Here is an 18664-nt window from a genome sequence, read left to right as displayed (position 1 = left end):
TCGTCACATAAAGACATCACATAACCATGACTTCAGTCACATGACAAACACTTACACAATGCTATGCTAAGCTTAGCTAGTGGCATGTCACTGTGCGCAAGAAAGAAAATATGTTGAACTGTCCTTTTAAACACAGCCCTGCCCACTGAGCAGCTGACCTCTGACCTTTCTGCATTCCATATCTGAGAAATGTCAGCTGATGTTAGCGTAATAACAGGCTCAACATTAAACATTTTAATGCTAACAAATGAAAGTTGTGAATTTTAACCATCGTTAGCATTAGCACATTTCTCTTTAGTTGGTTACATGAACATGGTGCTAATGCTAACTCTACATCACCTCAGATACATGTTGTTAATTTGTTAGCATTAGCATGTTGATTGTTCACCGTGTTAGTGGTGACAGGATGGACATTCTATTGCTAACACTACATGACCTTCTAAAAAACATTTTTTTCATCTGTTTTAATCACAAACCCATTAACACACAACACTCCCCTCCTGTGGCTCCGCCCCCCTGAGGGACACTGATCCCTCCCACTTCATGAAGTGCACAAACTCATTTAAAGGAGTGAGGAGACAGGAAATGTAGAAAGGAAAGAAGAAAACAGCCAAGCTGCGAGGTGATGTCATGACTCAGTCAGACCTCGATGCTGTCGGCTTTGGACGGTTTGGAGATCCAGAGGTTTGATCGGTCGGTGGTCGTCTTTGTGTGGGGCGTTCTTCTGTAACACAGGAAGTGACATCATCATCATGGTCCTCAAATCAGCTGTGATTGTTAATAATGTAATATAAATGAAAATAAATTTACACAAAATCAAGTTAATCTGAGCTTCTGTTTGTTGAACCTGGACCCTGACTACAGTTCTACAGACAACAACAGATAAACATCACTTCTGTCAACTGTACAGGTCTACAGATGTTTACAGGATGTCTACATATGTTTACAGGATGTCTACAGATGTTTACAGGATGTGTACAGATATTAACACGATCTCTGCACATGTTTACAGGATGTCTACGGGGTCTACAAGTTGTCTACAGATGTTTACAGGATGTCCACAGAATTTCTACAGATGTTTACAGGATCTCTACAGATGTTTACAGGATTTCTGCAGATGTTTACAGGATCTCTACAGATATTTACAGGATGTCTACAGGAAGAACCTGGGGGGTATTCCATCAAGCAGGCTCAGGGCAAAGCCAAGCTTAAATGGCCAAGTCTGGCTAATATGAGTGAGACTTCAGTTCCATCAAAGAGGCTGAGATTAGCCCCAACTCAGTAACCATGGAAACTATGACTCTGGCTAAGCCATAACTGTGGCTCAGGTTTCCGTTCCATCAATCTGAGCCTCAAGTACATTAAAGAACATTATCACCAAAATAAAATATTATAAAAAATAAGACACAAATAAATACAAAATTAAACTAATTAGAAAAAATATATTATAATAATAATAATAATAATAATAATCATTCTTACGATGTAACAAGGGTTAGGGCCTCCGATTGATAGGAGATAGATGATTGATTTGCTGTCACCTGCATTGACTTACTGTAATAGAGGTCCTTGTATCCATTGAATTGCTTGATTTGCTAAAATTATTCTAGATAAATAACTTTTTTTACAATCAATAGATCTGTCATATGATTATTTCCTATATAATGATAACCAACATTGCATTTCTTCATGTAATAATCTAACATCAATTGTATGATAAATGTGATGAGTCATGTAAAATACTTTGATTAAATGTAGCCTATTATTATTTTAAAAAATGTAAACGTAAATGTAGGATTTAAAGTGCTTCAAAGTGATTCAAAGTGCTTTACATAAAATAAGATGAAAATACAACAATTCAACATATAGCATCTGGGACAAAATACAGCATGTAAAAATGACAGGCTTAAATGAAAATGATATCAATTCTATACAATTGGCCATGCAGGAAATAAATGAAGGCTATCCCATCGATTTGCATAACATTCAGTTGATAAATGTGATGAATATCACGTTTTAACATAACTACTAGGGCTGCGAAATGATAAAATATGGAGAATTTCACATAAATTGCAGTGAAACAATAATGCTATTTTAATTATGTTCATATGAATGTTACTTATTAGGGCTGTCTTTTAATTTTAGGGGTTTGGTTGCATTAATAGATCCACATAACTGATTAGTTTAAAACAAAAACCATCAAGAAATCAATTGGTAGATTATTGTCTACATATATTTTGTCCCTTTGATGGAGGATTTATATATTTATTTATAACATGATGATGCTGAAATTTTCTTTGTCACTTTTACATTACATTACATGTCATTTACCAGACAATTTTATCCAAAGCGACTTACAATACAATCCCTCGCTTTATTGATTGCCGCGGTATTGCCCTTCTTTCGGATTATGTGGCTGTAATCGTCATATACCTCCATGAGGAGGGTTTGCTCCGCTGCGGAGAACATCTCTGCACGCTCGTTTCCCTCGCTTTTCGGCATTTTTCACAGTTTCCGTGCTCGACTAGAATGGGCTTTTTATTTTCCCTGTGGGCGTGCACAAGTTGAGGCTTAACAGGTGAGGCTTGACTAAGCGTCATTTGGAGCCAGCTGATTTCACTTGATGGAACGGCTTGGAGCGAGATTGGGAGGTGGAGCTTAGTCAAGCTTCAAGCTTACACCGAAGTCTGGCAATTCTTAGCCACGTTGATGGAATACCCCCCTGCTTGTCACAGTTTATAAACAAACATACTGTCTCAGTCTCTGCAGACTTAAATGTTCTCTGCAGGTTCTTAGGATCAGCTGATTCAGCGGGAAGTCTGGAAACCTGAACCAGGGCCAGGTACACACACTCTCACATACTCATACACACAAACTCTCACACGCTCATGCACACAGGCTCTCACATACACTCGTGCACACGCAATCACATACACTCGTGCACACACACACTCACATACACTTGTGCACAAAGCTGTGTTCACTAGAAACCTGCCTCAGCAGAGCAGCAGGTGCTGCTGGGAGATGTAGTCTCACCTTTGACTGAACATCTGAACACAGCATGTCCCAGAAGCCACCAGGATGAGCAGCAGCAGGGGGATTGTGGGAATGATGACGTAGACCAGTAACATGCCTGAAAAGAGACAGGTCATGTGACATCACCCATCAGTGATGATAGCATCACACTCAGCAATTACATGAAAACATGATGAAGAAGAAGTGTTTTTTTAAAGGTCAGAAGTGTTTGGTACCTGAACCTCCAGCCACAGTGACCTGAGGCCGCACCTCTTCACCACCTGCAGACTGTTTGACCACACCGCCACCTGCTGTCACCTCTAGGAACACACACACACAGCTGTTACACACTGTGACCTGTGGTGGCGTCTGTCCTGTCATCAGTAGACAACACAGGAACCATGTCCTGATGAAAATGTCCCACATCACAAATAAGTGGTGCTCACCTGTGCCCCGCCCACCAGGTGTGTCTCTCACTGATGAAAGAAACAGATGAATGAATGAAAAGAGGCAGGACTTTCAGAGGCTGCAGCTGATTAGCTGATTAGCTGACGGTACCTGGTTTGTATTTGCAGATGAAGTTGTGTTTCATGTTGCAGCGGTCGTCGTTCCATTGGTACAGATAAGCCCCGCCCAGACCAGGAAGTGCAGTGGGCTGATGGTACATGACCACACAGGCCTCGCCTCCACAGGACGGCTCATCAAAGTACCAGTTCCTACATCATCATAGTCTTCATCATCATCACCACCATCATCATCATAACAATCATCACCACCATAATCTTTTTCGTCATCATCATCATCATCATCATGTGAGTCTTATCTTTCTTGTGTGTGGTCAGATATGTGTGTGTGTGTAGTCAGATATGAGTGTTTGTGTTTAGTCAGATATATGAGTGTGTGTGTGGTCAGATATATGAGTGTGTGTGGTCAGATATATGAGTGTGTATGTGGTCAGATATATGAGTGTGTGTGTGTGGTCAGATATATGAGTGTGTGTGTGGTCAGATATATGAGTGTGTGTGTGTTTGTGGTCAGATGTGTGTTTGTGTAGTCAATGGTGCTGTTCACCTGAAGGTGGCAGCACTGCCGTCTGTCCACTGGTACAGCTGCGGACAGGAAGTGAAGGTGTTGGTGAGTTCTGGATGAGTCTGATCCGATCCATCCACCCGAGTCAGTCCAATCCAGAAATCTCCGTCTGCTATGGCTCCTCCCCCTGCTCCTGAACGCAGCCCCTGGAGATCAAGAGGATGAAGATGTGGGGAGGAGGAGGAGGAGATGAAGAAGAGGACCAGGTGTGTCTCACCTGCAGCAGGTTCTCGATGTCCCTCTGTTCCACCGGGCTCTCGATGCTGAGCAGTGAGCCTCCGTCCATCTCACAGGCTCGACACGCCTCCCTGAAAGCCACACGACTCGACACGTCTTGGAAATATGCAATTTTGTAGCAGGGACGACGGGGTCCGCCTGAACACACCATCTGACCTGAGGGACAAAGACACAGCTGACGAGGACTGACCCTGACATAGGATTCTAAAATGGCCGGCACTTGTACAAACACTGTGGCCATTTCTCAATATTCATACTTGTGCGTACTTGTGTGTACTCGCGTACTTGTGAAAACATCATCAGCCTCAGTCCAAGTTCTGTTCCAATTCTCAAGTCCATGAGCAGCGAGTACAGTTCTCAAACCCGGAAGTGTTCTCGCTCCGCCCATTTTACCAAGTATGCATCAGGTGGCGACCATGGATTTATTTATTTATTTATTTATTTATTTATTTCGGTCATGACATTTAGATCACTCATCACATAACAGTGCAGTTCACACAATATACATAACCGAAAGGGAATGCGGGAGAAGCAAAGCTTAACTAGTCCCGCCCCCATTATCATCATACATTTCGTTTCCTCTCTTTTTTTTCTTTTTTTTTATGACATTTTGACAAAGAAAACATGTTTCAGCATCCGATAGCACTCAGAGATATGGTCTAGCTCTAGACAGTCAACTCTGACTCCATGTGTGTTTATTCATGTGTCCATGATGTTCCGGCGCGCGTGACATTCTCGACTTGTTGCCTGGCATATTCAACTTCCCAAAAGTCACAAATAATCCAATCAATAGAGGGCAATGCATCATATTATTATTATTTTTTTTTTTTTTCACTTTAGTTATCTATTTCATCTGTAGGATTCGCCTCTCTTTTCTTCTATTGTATATGTATTATAAGAACTGGATAGAGCTCCGCCCCCTCTGCCTTGAAGACAATTTTGTCATGGTGGCCACTCGTGGTACTGCAACAAAAAATACTCCCCGGTCCCAAAAAGCAATTTTCCCATTGAGCACAATAGTGAAAGAGACTCCTATAAAAGTGTCCACAGGACACCTGGAGACATGGACACAGACTTGTATAGATTCTTATATTCTATATTTTTAGTTCATAGAGATTCACATTTCTAAAACCTTCGTAAACACCACAAAAAGCCCAGAAAAATCTTATTTTCAGAGTGACATCACAGCTGTGTACGAGCACAGCAAAGCACGGCCATATGGCGTTTCGGGAACGGCTACTGTCAGGGAACCGTACGAAAACTTAATGGGAAATGTGAATAAATGAAGGCAATTAGGAGTTTTCTTTTAAATTTTTTAAAATATAACGACAAAGCAGGTTTTAGTCATTTATTTGTCACTCATTAGGATTTATTTTCAAACTTATTATCGATGTATTAACGATTGATTGAGGAGAGGAGACTCATACTTGTGTACTCTGTACTTGGCGAGTATGTACTCCAGTCATACTTCTCAAGTACGCAAGTACATCCTTGCGTACTGAGTATTGAGAAAGCGCCTGTGACTAAATCAGTCGTTACGTCAGCGTTTCTACGATGTTTGGGAAATACCGAGTGTTGTTATTGAGAGCTATTGCTAACAGAGGCTAACAGAAGCTAACCTGAGATAAATTTCCAATGTCCTTATTCACACTAAACGTAGTTTCATCAACAAATCCAAGTTGAAAACAGATCACATGACCACCGTTCACATCCAGTGGTCATGTGACTGTGTAAACAGGAAACTGTGACATCATCACTGTTTCAGATCAGTGAAACAGAGAAGATTCTGATCCAATGTCAGCGTCAATACAAGAGCTCCCATTAACAATGTGCGTGCGTGCGTGTGTGTGTGCGTGCGTGTGTGTGAGTGTGTGTGAGAGCTACTTTAAGTGATTAGCTGGATTCACTTCTGCATCATCATCACTTTACTGTTAAAACCACTAAAGAGCTTAATATATATCTGTCTACTAACTACACACACACACTCAATATCTCTCTCTCTCTCTCTCTCTCTCACACACAGCCCCCCCACCCCCAAAATGTTTGCTCTCCATCTAGCCTTGTCAGTTCAAAGATAGCAGTAACATGTTAGCCTTGTTTAGTACAAAAACTGTAACCAGAGGATTATCATGTTTTATAACACGGTTAATGTTAGTTATCATTGTTCGTAACACGGTTAATGTTAATTATCATTGTTTATAACACGGTTAATGTTAGTTATCATGGTTTATAACACGGTTAATGTTAGTTATTATGGTTTTTAACACACTGTTATTTATAACATGTTAGAGTTAGTTATAACATTGTTTTTGTTGGTTATAACATGGTTAGGGTTAGTTATAATATGGTTAATGTTATAACATGGTTAATGTTAATTATAACATGGTTAGGGTTAGTTATAACATTGTTTTTGTTGGTTATAACATGGTTAGGGTTAGTTGTAATATGGTTAATGTTATAACATGGTTAGTGTTAATTATAACATGGTTAGGGTAAGTTATAACATGGTTAATGTTATAACATGGTTAGAGTTAGTTATAACATGGTTAATGATAGTTATAACATGGCTAGGGTTAGTTATAACATGGTTATGTTCGTTATGACACGGTTAGGGTTAGTTATATCATGGTTAATGTTAGTTATAACGTGGTTAATGTTCGTTATAACATGGTTAGGGTTAGATATAACATGGTTAACGTGAGTCATAACATGGTTAGGGTTCGATATAACATGGTTAGGGTTAGTTATATATGGTTAGGGTTAGTTATAACATGTTAGGGTTAGTGTTACTGATGAACGTCACTCACATGTTAATGAACTCAATGATTCATGAAGAAAAATCTGACTTACAATACAAATCAATGAATGTAAATATTTCAGTTTAATTTGTATTAAATCTTTAAAATACTGATAAAAATAAAGTGAATGAAGGTTAATGTTAAAGAATTTGAATTTTTTAAATATTCAATGACATTAAAATGTGACTCTAAAATGATGATCTGTTCTTTTTTCTATCATCACTCACCACTCAGGACCCGTGCTCCATCCACCATCGTCATGACAACCACGAGGACCAGCAGCATCAGGGGGTGAGATAACATTGTTGTTCTGGTTATCATCATAAAAATGTTGAAAAATAAAATAAAAAGCTTGGGTTTGATTTATTTTATAACTCTTCAAAATAAAAGTCCTGCTATATGTCCATGTTCTTGCTCTCTCTGCTGCTTCTCTCGCTCTGATCAAGAGACACTGAAACACTGTCTGTAAAAGCATCTCACATACACACACACACACACTCCCTCCTCCCTGTCAGTGATCAATCAGCTCACAAGTGAACCTCTTCGTTCATTAAACCCTTGGGGGCCACTCACACAGACACACACATACACCCAAGCTCTCTGACACACACACACACACACACACACTCAAGCTCTCTCTTTCACACACACTCATGCACTCTCTCTCTCTCTCTCACACACACACACACACTTTAATTCATTTACATTTATGAGGGCTGATCATGGTTAATGTGACAGAGACCACTTCATGTGTATATGTATACGTGTATATTACACGCTACATATACACATGCATATGTAGCGTATACATGTATATTTATACTGTAGGTAGACGTGTACATTTATACACTATATATACAGGTGTATATATAATTATGCTACATATTGAACATATAATACATGAATATTAGCATCTCCTGTCTCAATGCCTAGCTAACAGTTCCCTTCCCTTTCAGTTTGTGCTAAGCTAGGCTACCACAGGTATATGACAGTTGTAGACCAGGCTTTAGTCAGAATGCTATCATCATGTTTCTCTCCAGACTTTATGCTATGCTAAATGGTTTCTGTCTCTAATCAAGCTAAAGACTTCTCCAGTGCTAAGCTAGGCTAACAGTTTTCCTCTGCCTCCAGTCTTTTGTGCTAAGCGTGGCTAACTTCTTTCCTTATTGTGCTAAGCTAGGCTAAAAGCATTCCTCTGCCTCCAATCTTTTGTGCTAAACAAGGCTAACTTTTTTCTTATTGTGCTAAGCTAGGCTAACAGGTTTCCTCTGCCTCCAGTCATTTGTGCTGGTTTATTTTTTGTTATCCAGATGAATCAGCAGCTGTCACACCAAACACATAACATCATCATCTTCATCATCAACACAACTGGTGAGTGTTTTTAATTCTATGATGTCATCATCTATGATGTGGTCGTCTGTTATGTCATCTGTGATGGCGTCTGTGATGTCGCCTGTGATGTGGTCATCTGTGATGTTGTCTGTGATGACGTTGTCTGTAATGTGGTCATCTGTGATGATGTCTGCTATGTCGCCTGTGATGCGGTCACCTGTGATGATGTCTGTGATGTGGTTCAAACCTTATTGAGAAAGTTGGTGTTTTTAACTTGACGTCCGTGTCCCTCTAATATAGTGATGATTATCTTTGTGATTCTGGTTTTCTGAAAAAAGGAAGTGATGTCAGTGTCGGCTGCCTTTATTTTGACACGTTGTCTATTTAAGACTTGATTTGTCCGTAAAGATCACAGCTGTGAAGTGATGATGAGTCAGAGACACATATGATGACAGAGCAACTTTATTATTCATCTTTGAGACAAACAAAATCAATGTCAATGTCCCTCACTGTTCTGTATTGACTGTGAGGCGTCTCTGAGGCGTCTCTGAGACCTCAAACCATTCACACCTCACTTCTGTCCATTTGTCTGTCACCTTTCCATATTTTGTTCTTCATCTGTCCATCTTCTGTCCTCAAGGAGTTGTGGAGCTTTTAGTTTTACATTTAAGGGTGCGATGTTTTACATGAAGTAATTTGTGCTAATGTGTGTGTGGTTGTATGTGTGTCTCTGTGTGTGTGTGTATCAGATCATTTTACTGACACACTTAGACTCTTCACTGAATCTCTAATCCGATTACTTTCATCAAACAGGAATCAGACCTGACTTTGAGGGTAGGGGCTACAGAGGTGGGAGGAGCCCCGTCCTGTTTATAATCCCCTCACTCTCCCACACCAAAGCTCATAGAGAAAATCAGTGATTTTAGCTGGCGGGGACACAGGAACTGCTGATATTCTGCTGCCTCGTGTGGTCACTTTGTGTCACTGAGGTCAATCTGAATGAAGGATTTTATATGCTGAAGTGACAAAATAAGACATTTTTACTAAGTGATGGAGGATCAACAAATGAAAATCCCTGATTTTCTCTGTGAGCTTTGGTGATCATGTGACGTAGATAAAGGTGCGTTTATGTGACGTAGATAAACACACGATCATGTGACGCAGATAAAAATGCGATCATGTGAGCACGGTCAGCTCTGACTGTGTGTCACCACCTCATACAACAACACTTTGAAACCTGAACTATCCCTTTAATGTAGTTTTTAACACAGTTTTCACATGAAATGTGATTTTAAGATTCAGGACAAAATCAAGAGGCGGTCCTCACAAAGACGTGCGTGTGTGTGTGTGTGTGTGTGTGGTAATCAGCAGTAAGTGGAGAGTGTTTCTGGACCGAGACGATCAGCCTCCTGCAGCTAATCAATACAGCGATCAATACTGGGAATGGAGGGAGTGTGTGCGTCTGTGTGTGCACACGCGCGTGTATGTGTTACAACTTCATTAGGCAAAATACCTTTTCATTCAAACAGTGAAACAGTTTTTGACTGAAAGTTGAACTTTCTCTCTCTCACACACACACAGACAGATCAATATGTTCCTGATTCTCTAAATGCAGATTTGAGTCATATTGACTTTAACCGACCAATCAGACGACAGCTGCTCAGACTGCATGATGACATATTAACTCTGTGTGTGTGTGAGAGTGACCTGCTGTGAAAATCAATCAGCACTGACACACACACATATTTGAATGATTTACATGTAAATGTGTTTTTTCAGCTTTGATCAATACAATGATGTCATTGATTGATTGGTTCACATCATGAAAATATGATTCTGAAAATGTGTCAGATCAATATATTCAACTGGTCCCTAAACTCTGTGTGTGTGTGTGTGTTATTGATTACTTCCAGCAGTTCAGCCTTTTAATAATTAGGTTTCAGCTGTAATCAATACTCTGCTCACACACACACACATTATATAGTTCTGTACCTTAAAGGAACAGTTCAGATTTTTTGTTTGGCTCTTAATGTTTTTATGTGAGTGTGTCATGTGTTCTGGTGTGTGTATATACAGTATGTATGTACATTTGTGTGTGTGTATATGTGTGTATGTTTTTGTATTTGTGTATATATGTGTGTGTGTATGTTTTTGTATATATGTGTGCATACACTTGAGTATATATGTGTATACACCTGTGTGTGTGTGTGTGTGTGTGTGTGTGTCGCTCAATCTCTAATATGATTACTTTCATCAAACCTGACTCACCTGACAGTCACCTATATAGCCCCCCCCCTGTTGCAGGGGGGGGGCTATATAGGTGGGAGGAGCCGTGTGTGTGCTCAGTGCCCCCTGCTGTGCATGAGTGGAATCACACAATGAACCTGATGATGAGTCACATGATCACAGACCTTCATTAGACACTCGATCACTTTATTATTGATGAAATTACTTAAAGTTTAAAATGTAAACGTGGTTTGATCCATGGATATGATCATGATCAGCTGGTTATTGATCTGTTAGTATTTGTTTCATTGACTCACAGTTTCCAGGATTTCATTAAAACACTGAATTTGAATTTTTAAAATAAATACTGCTGATGTGTTTGCAATCCTGCACACACATCGTCCACGTCCTGACAGGACTCGTGGACGTGTGGACAGTGTTACCTTCAGTCTTGTGTTCAGTCAAAAAAACAAATGATAAAATCTAAATAAAAAGGTCCTGAGCAGGAAAAGTAAACTGATTGTCTTTAAAAATAATGAGGACGTCCCTCCATCTGTCCATCACACGAGGGACGGGGCTTCCTCCAGCTCAGCCCTCCAGCTGCCACTGCTGCAGCTGTGACGTATCACATATCGCCATGGAGACATAACCCTTTGGCCCGATTGGCTGAGAGACGGCGAGACACTGACCAACCGAGACCTGGTAGAGTCGGTTAGACTTCTACAGCAGAGGGGGAGTTGATCAGGATTCATTTAGCGTGTGTGCGTGTGTGCGTGTGTGCGTGTGTATCTCACCCCCAGGCTCCACTGCTGTGATCCTCCTGACCCGTGACACTTCATCAATCTGGGCGGGTCAAAGGTTCTGACCTCAGAAACGTCGAGACACAGTAGACCGGAGAGAATCAGCTGACCTTCTTCGTCGTAGAGCCACACCTACACAGGGTCAAAGGTTACACACAGTAGAATGCAGTAAAACAGCAACAGAACACTGAAGTACTGCAACACCACGTTACCATAGCAACCTCTGCAGCACCTGTTACTAACAATGTCTAAAGATCTGAACATCAGCTCACCTGTTCAGGGTCACCTGGGTCACATGGTCGCAGGACGACGGCCCCGCCCTTCTGACTGACTCGACCCTGAGCCACGAGACAACGATCGGTTGCCAGGTTACGCAGCTGAAAGACAAAAAAGACACGACATGTGAAGAACATGAGGAAGAACATAACATGAGAAGAAGAACATATGAGGAACATGAGAAGAACATGAGGCAGAACATGAGAAGAACATGTGAAGAAAAACATGTGAAGAAAATGAGAGGAAGAACATATGAGGAACATGAGAAGAACATGAGAGGCAGAACATAAGAACATATGAGGAAAAACATGAAGAAAAGGAGAGGAAGAACATATGAAGAACATGAGAGGAAGAACACATGAAGAACATGAGAGGCAGAACATATGAAGAACATGAGCAAAACATGAGGAAGAACACGAGAGGAAGACCATGTGAAGAACATGAAAGGAAGAACAGGCGAGGAAGAACATATGAAGAACATGAGCAAAACATGAGGAAGAACATGAGAGGAAGACCATGTGAAGAACATATGAAGAACATGAGAGGCAGAACATGTGAAGAACATGTGAAGAACATGAGAGGAAGAACATGAGAGCAACGTGTGAAGAACTTTTGAGAACACTAATGAGGGGAGGAGGGGGCGGAGTCACCTACTCGTCCTCGCTGCAGGACTTTAGGTCGCCTCACACCCTTGTTGACGAACAGTGGCGGCGGCTGCTTGTTGCCGTTGGCGACCGTCTGCATCTCAGGGTAAACAGTGTCCAGGTACCAACGAAATGAATGACACTGCAGTCGTTTCCTCAACGCCACACGATCGCTGACATCACCATAGCTACGCTCACGCAGCTCAGGACGCAGAGACAGATACTGCTCCTGAGGGGACAGACACAGGAAGTGATGTCACAGGAAGCTGCTGTCTGTGTGTGTGTGTGTTTACCTTGTACTCGTCCATCCACACGTGAGCCAGCCGCAGAGAATTATGGGCCATGGTGTCCTGACCGCCCGGGGAACCGTACGGACGACGCTTCCTGAAGATGTGACCAACTCTGGAGCACGGAATGATGAGCAGCTGACCGCCACACATCCAGATCTGACACACACACACACACACACACACACACACACACACACACACACATCAAAACCTGATGATGTCACACTTAATGCTAAGCTAGGCTAACAGCTGACTCACCCTGAAGGAGATCTCCAGGTTTTCTCCGCCCCAGATGTTCATGCCGGCATCGTATTGGCCAAGCTCAATAAAGTACTTCCTGTTCATGGCAAAGAGACCGCCCGCCATGGTGGGAGACCTGAGGGAGCGGAGCCTGAGGGTGACCTCACTGATCCACTGCTTATCTCACTGGTCAGCTGATTGATCAGTTGCTTACCTGATTGATCCAGCTGCTCCATCAGGCCCGTTGAGTTCAGAGGGGGGGACGGGGTCCCACTTGAAGTGCAGCCCCCAGTTGAAGCCGCCCCTGACGATGGGGGAGGGGGAGTATGTGAGCGTGTCGGCAGAGATGATGTCAATGACGGGACAAACCACCGTCCTCTCATTCTTCTGGATGGACGAAAGAAGAGGCTGCAGCCACACCTGGTTCACCTCACAGTGACTGTCCAGGAAGACCAGGACCTCACCTGGACACAGACAGACAGAGACAGGTGAGTGAGGACACAGGAGACAAGGACACACAGGTGAAGGGTGGAGGACACACCTGTGGCATGTGAGGCTCCTATCATGCGTCCTCTGATGAGTCCTTCTCTCTTCTGGTTCCTCACAAGTTTGACTTTTCCCTGCAGCTCATCGTGGACATAGCGGTCCAGCTCGTCCTTCAGCTCGTCTGTCCATCAAAGACAAACATCTCTGTCAAAGTAAAGCAACTTCTATTGTGAAATTCCTGGCCAGGAAGTGGGTGTTACCGAGTTCGCTGTGGTCATCCACCAGGACGATCTCGTGCAGCAGATACACCGGCGTCCGGTCCAGTACGCTGTGGACGGTTCTGAGCAGGGCGGACAACGCCTCGTTAAAGAAACAGACGACCACGCTGGCAGAAGGTAGAGCCTGAGGGTAGACCTTATCTCCACACCTGTACACACACATCAGTGATCTTTCAGTGTTCAGTCAGTGGTCAGTCAGTGGTCGGTCAGTGGTCGGTCAGTGGTCGGTCAGTGGTCAGTCAGTGGTCGGTCAGAGTCTTACTGGGCGTCTCTGGTGTCCGGCAGCTGGCGGTGGAAGCCCAGTCTTGTGGAGATGAGGACGTTGAAGGCGTGGCGGTGATACCCAGTGTCTCTGACCTCCTGATCATCCTCGTTAAAGATCATTCCTGCAAAAAAAACGCTCAGTCACACCTCTGAATTCCCAGCAGCCCCTGAACACACCACTACCTCTCACCCATCTCTGGTGACAGATCCACGCCCCGAATGGCCGGCTTCACGGGCTGACGTCCCGCCCTCCCATCAGCGGCCACGCCCCTCGAGACGGACAGGCCGCCACGGTGCTGCAGCGGCGTCCGGCCGTCGCCGGGCTCCGTGCCCAGAGAGAAATAAAGGACGAGGAGGACGGACCATGTGAGCGAGGTGGCGAGGCAGCCGTAACAGAAGTACCTCAGTGTGACACTGGCCATGGTGGCCGAGAGAGCATCGCCTTACATTACGCTGCTGAGAGAGACAGACAGACAGACATATTTGTTTCATTGTTGCCTCTGTTTTTTTAGGATAATGAACAATTTCCCGCATTGATTAGAACGTTTTATTTTTTATGATGATGTCATAGTATTTACTATAAAATTAAAATGTTTTGTTGCTGCTGCTGATGCTGATGCAAAGGATAATGGGACGACAGTGTCTCCTTTACTTCAGTGAAGGTCGCTTCATTGTCTCCTAGGCAGAAGGAGATAAGAGAGGAAGCATCAAGGTTCTTTTTCCCAGGTGAGTTCAGTCAGCAGAAGCTTCCGATTGGCCCACAGCTAATGTGACTGTGTGTGTGTGTGTCCAAACCTGAGACAGCTCTGACCAATCAGGAGAAGGTGTCATGTGATCACATGACATGCTGAGTCAGTCATTCCCTCATCTATCATGTGAGCTCGGGGTCACAGGTCAGAGGTGCCTAAGGTGCCTTGACTTCACTTCCTTCACCGTTGTTAAGAATTTCTTAACTTTAAAAAGACTCATTAAATACTTAAGTGAGACGTTTAAGGTAAAGGATAAGTGGTATCCGGTTTAAGTATTAAAAGATGGTTAAACAGCAAAATGTGGAGGAACAAAAGAAAATCTATTACAATGCTGACATTTTAAAATGATCTTCTCACGGAACAAGCTGCTCGTGAACGGTTATCAAACTAATGCATGGTTGTCATTAAGGACAGTGTTTTCATGAGTTCGGCTCATATCCACACACTTTATTGATTATTATTCAGGCTCAGATCACATAACTGACTGAGCCGCCGCTACAGCAGCAGAGAAGCAGCGGAACGAAACATAAACTCCGGGTTATTCACGTGTTTTCATATGTTTACATGAGTCTTCGTCATAGCCGAATTAAAGAGGAGAAAAGACACTTAACTGTTTATTTGACAGAGATTGTGTTTGTTCTCTAAAAACTGAATTAAACTCAACGAGGAGCGTATAAACTGTCCGATAAAGGAACCCGCTAGCATCTCGAGCATTAGCAGCACTCAGCGTAATGTTGTACGTGTTTAGCTTTAACTCTCACTTGCGTCGTTTTCTCGCGACACTTCGCTCGCAGGTTAAACTCTACTCACGGCTCGTTAGCGTATTAGCTCAGCGGAACTTCGGAGAAGCGGGTCCAGGGCTGTACGTTAGCAGTTAGCCACCGCTGAGGCTAAAAACACCCGTTTTTCGGATGAAGTTGTGAATGTAGCTCCTGTTTACTGTCGTCACAGACACAATCCGCGGGTCCGCAGCACCAACACAAGTTCCCCCCACTTACTGTCCACTCTGACACGTGACTTCTGCTCTGTACTGTCACAATAAGACGAAACACACACACACCTGGAGAACTTTCAAAATAAAACCGAGGAAGCGGGTGCTCATAGATATGGTTGTGCCCTATGGTTGTGTCCACCGGGAGGCGGAAGCGAACTTTGTCAGTTACAAATAACATGACAACGCTGCCGTTAGTGACATTACGGTAACGTCACCTCCGTCATCTACGGTAAAACGACAGGAGCGGGGAGTGAAGTGAGACCTACACGGTGAGAAAGAAAAGCGAGGGAGAATGAGTGAAAGCGGCGCTCAGGTGAATGAGTGAACATGTCAATGTTACATTTGATAAATAATGTGAACATTATTGTTGATGTTTTACCTCTTTTTATTTTTCATTTTATTTATTTATGTATGTAGTTAAGGTTCTGGCGAGTTTTTCAATGTTCAATGTAAAAGCCTGAAAAACGGCAGCATTTCAAAGTAAAAGTCCTCGTGAAGGGAATCAGCTAATGCTAACAATGAAGCTAACACTAATGCCGAGAGTAATGCTAACAATGTTACTGACAGTAATGCTAACACTAATGTTGACAGTAATGCTAACACTAATGTTGACAGTAATGCTAACAGTGAAGCTAACACTAGTGTTGACAGTAATGCTAAAAATGTTACTGACGATAATGCTAACACTAATGCTGATAGTGAAGCAGACATTAATGCTATGTGTTAGCAGGTGTTAGCGCGGACAGAAGCTCGTCGTTGTCTCACAGACATTGAACCTCGTCTGTTTCCTGGCAACGGTGGACCAGACCACGGTGACTTACAACACCCACTTCCTGTCAGAGAATAACAATGTTGTCGTCATGGGAACCAAGTTAACCATGGCTGACATGTCAGGGTCACATGATCAGCTTCTGTTTGTGTTTTCAGGTGAAGTCGTGGAAGTATGTGGCCCTGAGAGGACAGGTGAGTGTGTGTGTGTCTGTCTGTCTGTGAGTGTGAGAGAGAGTGTGTGTGGTGCTCTCTGTAATGTGTGTGTGTGTCTCTGTGTGTGTGTCAGGTAAGACAGAGCTACTCTATCACCTCCTCTGTCGTTGTGTTCTGCCAAAGAGCGCCGGTGGACTGGAGGTGGACGTCATGTTTGTGGACACAGATTATAGTCTGGACATGTTTCGACTGGTCAGCATCATAGACAGCAGACTGACCAGAGGTATACACACACACACACACTGGTCATCATCATAGACAGCAGACTGACCACAGGTACACACACACACTGGTCAGCAGCATAGACAGCAGACTGACCACAGGTACACACACACACACACACACCAGTGGTAGAGTGGCTCAGTGGTTAAGACTGATGATTGATGATTGTACTCAATTCCATTGGATAAAAATGTCTGCTAAATGACATGTAATGGTGCGTTGCCCCCCTCAGGACAAACTCCACTACTTAGTCAAACGAATAATCAGGGTGTAATTAAATCTACAGCCTGTAGGGGGCAGTTCTGTGTCAGTGACTTTCCCTCTGTGTGTGTGTCCAGCTCTCTCACCCTCTGCTGGTTCAGATGAGGAGGTGCTGCGTTCATGTCTGTCTCGTCTCCTGGTCGTCCACTGCTCCTCCTCCTCCCAGCTCCTCCTCACCCTCCACTTCCTGGAGAACTCCTTCTCATCACGACCGGGCCTCGCTCTCCTCCTTATTGACAGCATCTCTGCCTTCTATTGGTTGGATCGCTGTGAGGGAGGGGCCAGCTTTTCCAAGCAGGAAGAGAAGCTCAGCAAGTGTTCGGAGCTTCTGGGACGACTGCTCAGGTGATCTTCGTGCATTAGCAGGTTCCAGTGGTTCATGAGGTGCTTCTAGTTTTTCTGTAGGAGAAGTTCTCAGTAGTTCTGGAGGTTTTAGCAGGAACTGAGGAGATTAAAGTCATCACTTGGGGAGAGAAGTAGTGATCCGTTAGATCAGCAGGGTTCCATTATGTGGGTGTTCTCAGTGAGCAGGCTCTGGAGGTTCAATGACGACTTCTGGTCCTGTAGGTCTGGTATGTTCTTACTGTAGGTTTGTGGATAAGCCAGTGGTTAATGAGACACGTCTGGTTGACACTGAAGGCTACAGTGTCAGGACTTTGAGAAGTTTAACGGGAGTTTGTTTAGATGATGGAACAGAACCAACCACAGATCTTTTGAACGTTGTCGCTGTAACTGTGTGTACGTACTGACCTGTGGCTCCTCCTCAGGGATTACAGAATCACTGTCTTTGCCACCTGCCATGCCATCAGGAGGATCCACAGTGGACTGTCCTCCTCCTCCTTCTCCTCCTCAGACTCTGACCGTCCGTACCTCTGTCGCTCTTGGCAACATCTGGTGACCCACCGGCTGCTGTGCTCCCGACAGGCCAGCACAGCAGGAGGCAGCAAAGAGCAGAGGATGAGGCAGATCTTCACTGTCCACTGCTCCTCCTCCACTGGGACAAAGGCTCACAGAATCAGCTCCTTCCATGTAACAGATGGAGGAGTGGACTTCACCTGAACTGTGGTTGTTGTTTTGTTTTATGAACTTCAGGAGGTTTTCTGAGACTGAATGACCTGCTTCATGTGTTCTGGAGGTTTGTAGTGGATCAGAGAGTCCACGGGTCATCAGAACTAAGGTTCTGCAGGTTTAGGATGTTCTTTGAAGTGGTTTGCTGGTGTTCTAACAATGGCACGTGTGTTAAAATGTTCCTAAACCTTCATGAGGTTCTTCAAGTTGTCATCCTCCATCCTCCATCAGTCATGCTGATGGAGGATGTTGTTCCTGTTTGTCTCTTTCAGGTTCTCACAGTTAATAAAAGTTCTGATTTAATATGTTTTTGTCTTTATTATGAAAATAAACACTGTTATTTCGTGCAGCTGCTGTTTTGTACCCTGTTAAGAAGCAGTCCGGGTCCTCGTAGATCCAGTCCGGGTCTTC

At 43.4% G+C, this 18664-nt stretch overlaps 3 protein-coding genes across 9 annotated transcripts; 1 reads left to right on the top strand and 2 right to left on the bottom strand.

Moving 5' to 3' along the window:
• Positions 1 to 288: 288 nt before the first annotated feature.
• chodl (chondrolectin) lies at positions 289 to 7749 on the bottom strand. The gene is made up of 8 exons (XM_044040873.1): positions 7367 to 7749; positions 4322 to 4497; positions 4087 to 4250; positions 3574 to 3731; positions 3462 to 3491; positions 3252 to 3335; positions 3037 to 3133; positions 289 to 724 (listed from the first exon to the last, which is right to left on the bottom strand). Exons 1-8 carry the CDS (start codon positions 7461 to 7463, stop codon positions 640 to 642), a joined length of 891 nt encoding a protein of 296 aa, XP_043896808.1. The 5' UTR covers positions 7464 to 7749; the 3' UTR covers positions 289 to 639.
• Positions 7750 to 10883: 3134 nt separating this feature from the next.
• Positions 10884 to 17287, bottom strand: galnt11 (UDP-N-acetyl-alpha-D-galactosamine:polypeptide N-acetylgalactosaminyltransferase 11 (GalNAc-T11)). 5 transcript variants are annotated; one of them, XM_044013217.1, is made up of 13 exons: positions 14771 to 15715; positions 14554 to 14653; positions 14166 to 14431; positions 13974 to 14097; positions 13694 to 13860; positions 13489 to 13614; positions 13162 to 13411; positions 12966 to 13083; positions 12711 to 12863; positions 12428 to 12646; positions 11770 to 11874; positions 11492 to 11629; positions 10884 to 11417 (listed from the first exon to the last, which is right to left on the bottom strand). In XM_044013217.1, exons 3-13 carry the CDS (start codon positions 14395 to 14397, stop codon positions 11286 to 11288), a joined length of 1764 nt encoding a protein of 587 aa, XP_043869152.1. In that variant the 5' UTR covers positions 14398 to 14431; positions 14554 to 14653; positions 14771 to 15715; the 3' UTR covers positions 10884 to 11285. The 5 variants fall into 5 exon arrangements, with proteins under 5 accessions (XP_043869152.1, XP_043869306.1, XP_043869066.1 ...); XM_044013371.1 differs by lacking the exons at positions 14554 to 14653; positions 14771 to 15715 and adding an exon at positions 17272 to 17287; XM_044013131.1 differs by lacking the exon at positions 14554 to 14653 and having other exon boundaries at positions 15535 to 15715.
• xrcc2 (X-ray repair complementing defective repair in Chinese hamster cells 2) lies at positions 15926 to 18556 on the top strand. 3 transcript variants are annotated; one of them, XM_044013800.1, is made up of 6 exons: positions 15940 to 16031; positions 16449 to 16530; positions 16646 to 16681; positions 16776 to 16925; positions 17263 to 17530; positions 17953 to 18556. In XM_044013800.1, exons 1-6 carry the CDS (start codon positions 16011 to 16013, stop codon positions 18242 to 18244), a joined length of 849 nt encoding a protein of 282 aa, XP_043869735.1. In that variant the 5' UTR covers positions 15940 to 16010; the 3' UTR covers positions 18245 to 18556. The 3 variants fall into 3 exon arrangements, with proteins under 3 accessions (XP_043869824.1, XP_043869735.1, XP_043869652.1); XM_044013717.1 differs by having other exon boundaries at positions 16446 to 16530; XM_044013889.1 differs by having other exon boundaries at positions 15926 to 15987; positions 16449 to 16681.
• The last annotated feature ends 108 nt before the right edge of the window (positions 18557 to 18664 follow it).

Source organism: Solea senegalensis, linkage group LG1, assembly GCF_019176455.1.
Source record: "Solea senegalensis isolate Sse05_10M linkage group LG1, IFAPA_SoseM_1, whole genome shotgun sequence".
Lineage (NCBI taxonomy): Eukaryota > Metazoa > Chordata > Actinopteri > Pleuronectiformes > Soleidae > Solea > Solea senegalensis.
The sequence above is the reverse complement of the archived record's forward strand: the minus strand, read 5'-3'. Positions and strand labels throughout refer to the sequence as shown.

Bases quoted from the DNA above. Each gene is read 5' to 3' on its own strand.
- chodl (XM_044040873.1), bottom strand. From the start codon at position 7,463: ATGATGATAACCAGAACAACAATGTTATCTCACCCCCTGATGCTGCTG. The intron at 3,732-4,086 runs GTGAACAGCACC...ATGATGATGTAG, and splicing joins GGCAGTGCTGCCACCTTCAG to GAACTGGTACTTTGATGAGC. The intron at 725-3,036 runs GTGAGACTACAT...CCTGTGTTACAG, and splicing joins GTTCAGATGTTCAGTCAAAG to AAGAACGCCCCACACAAAGA.
- galnt11 (XM_044013371.1), bottom strand. From the start codon at position 14,397: ATGGCCAGTGTCACACTGAGGTACTTCTGTTACGGCTGCCTCGCCACC. The intron at 14,098-14,165 runs GTGAGAGGTAGT...TTTTTTTTGCAG, and splicing joins GGATCTGTCACCAGAGATGG to GAATGATCTTTAACGAGGAT. The intron at 12,864-12,965 runs GTGAGTCAGCTG...TGTGTGTGTCAG, and splicing joins ACCTGGAGATCTCCTTCAGG to ATCTGGATGTGTGGCGGTCA.
- xrcc2 (XM_044013717.1), top strand. From the start codon at position 16,011: ATGAGTGAAAGCGGCGCTCAG. The intron at 16,682-16,775 runs GTGAGTGTGTGT...TGTGTGTGTCAG, and splicing joins ATGTGGCCCTGAGAGGACAG to GTAAGACAGAGCTACTCTAT. The intron at 16,926-17,262 runs GTATACACACAC...GTGTGTGTCCAG, and splicing joins AGACAGCAGACTGACCAGAG to CTCTCTCACCCTCTGCTGGT.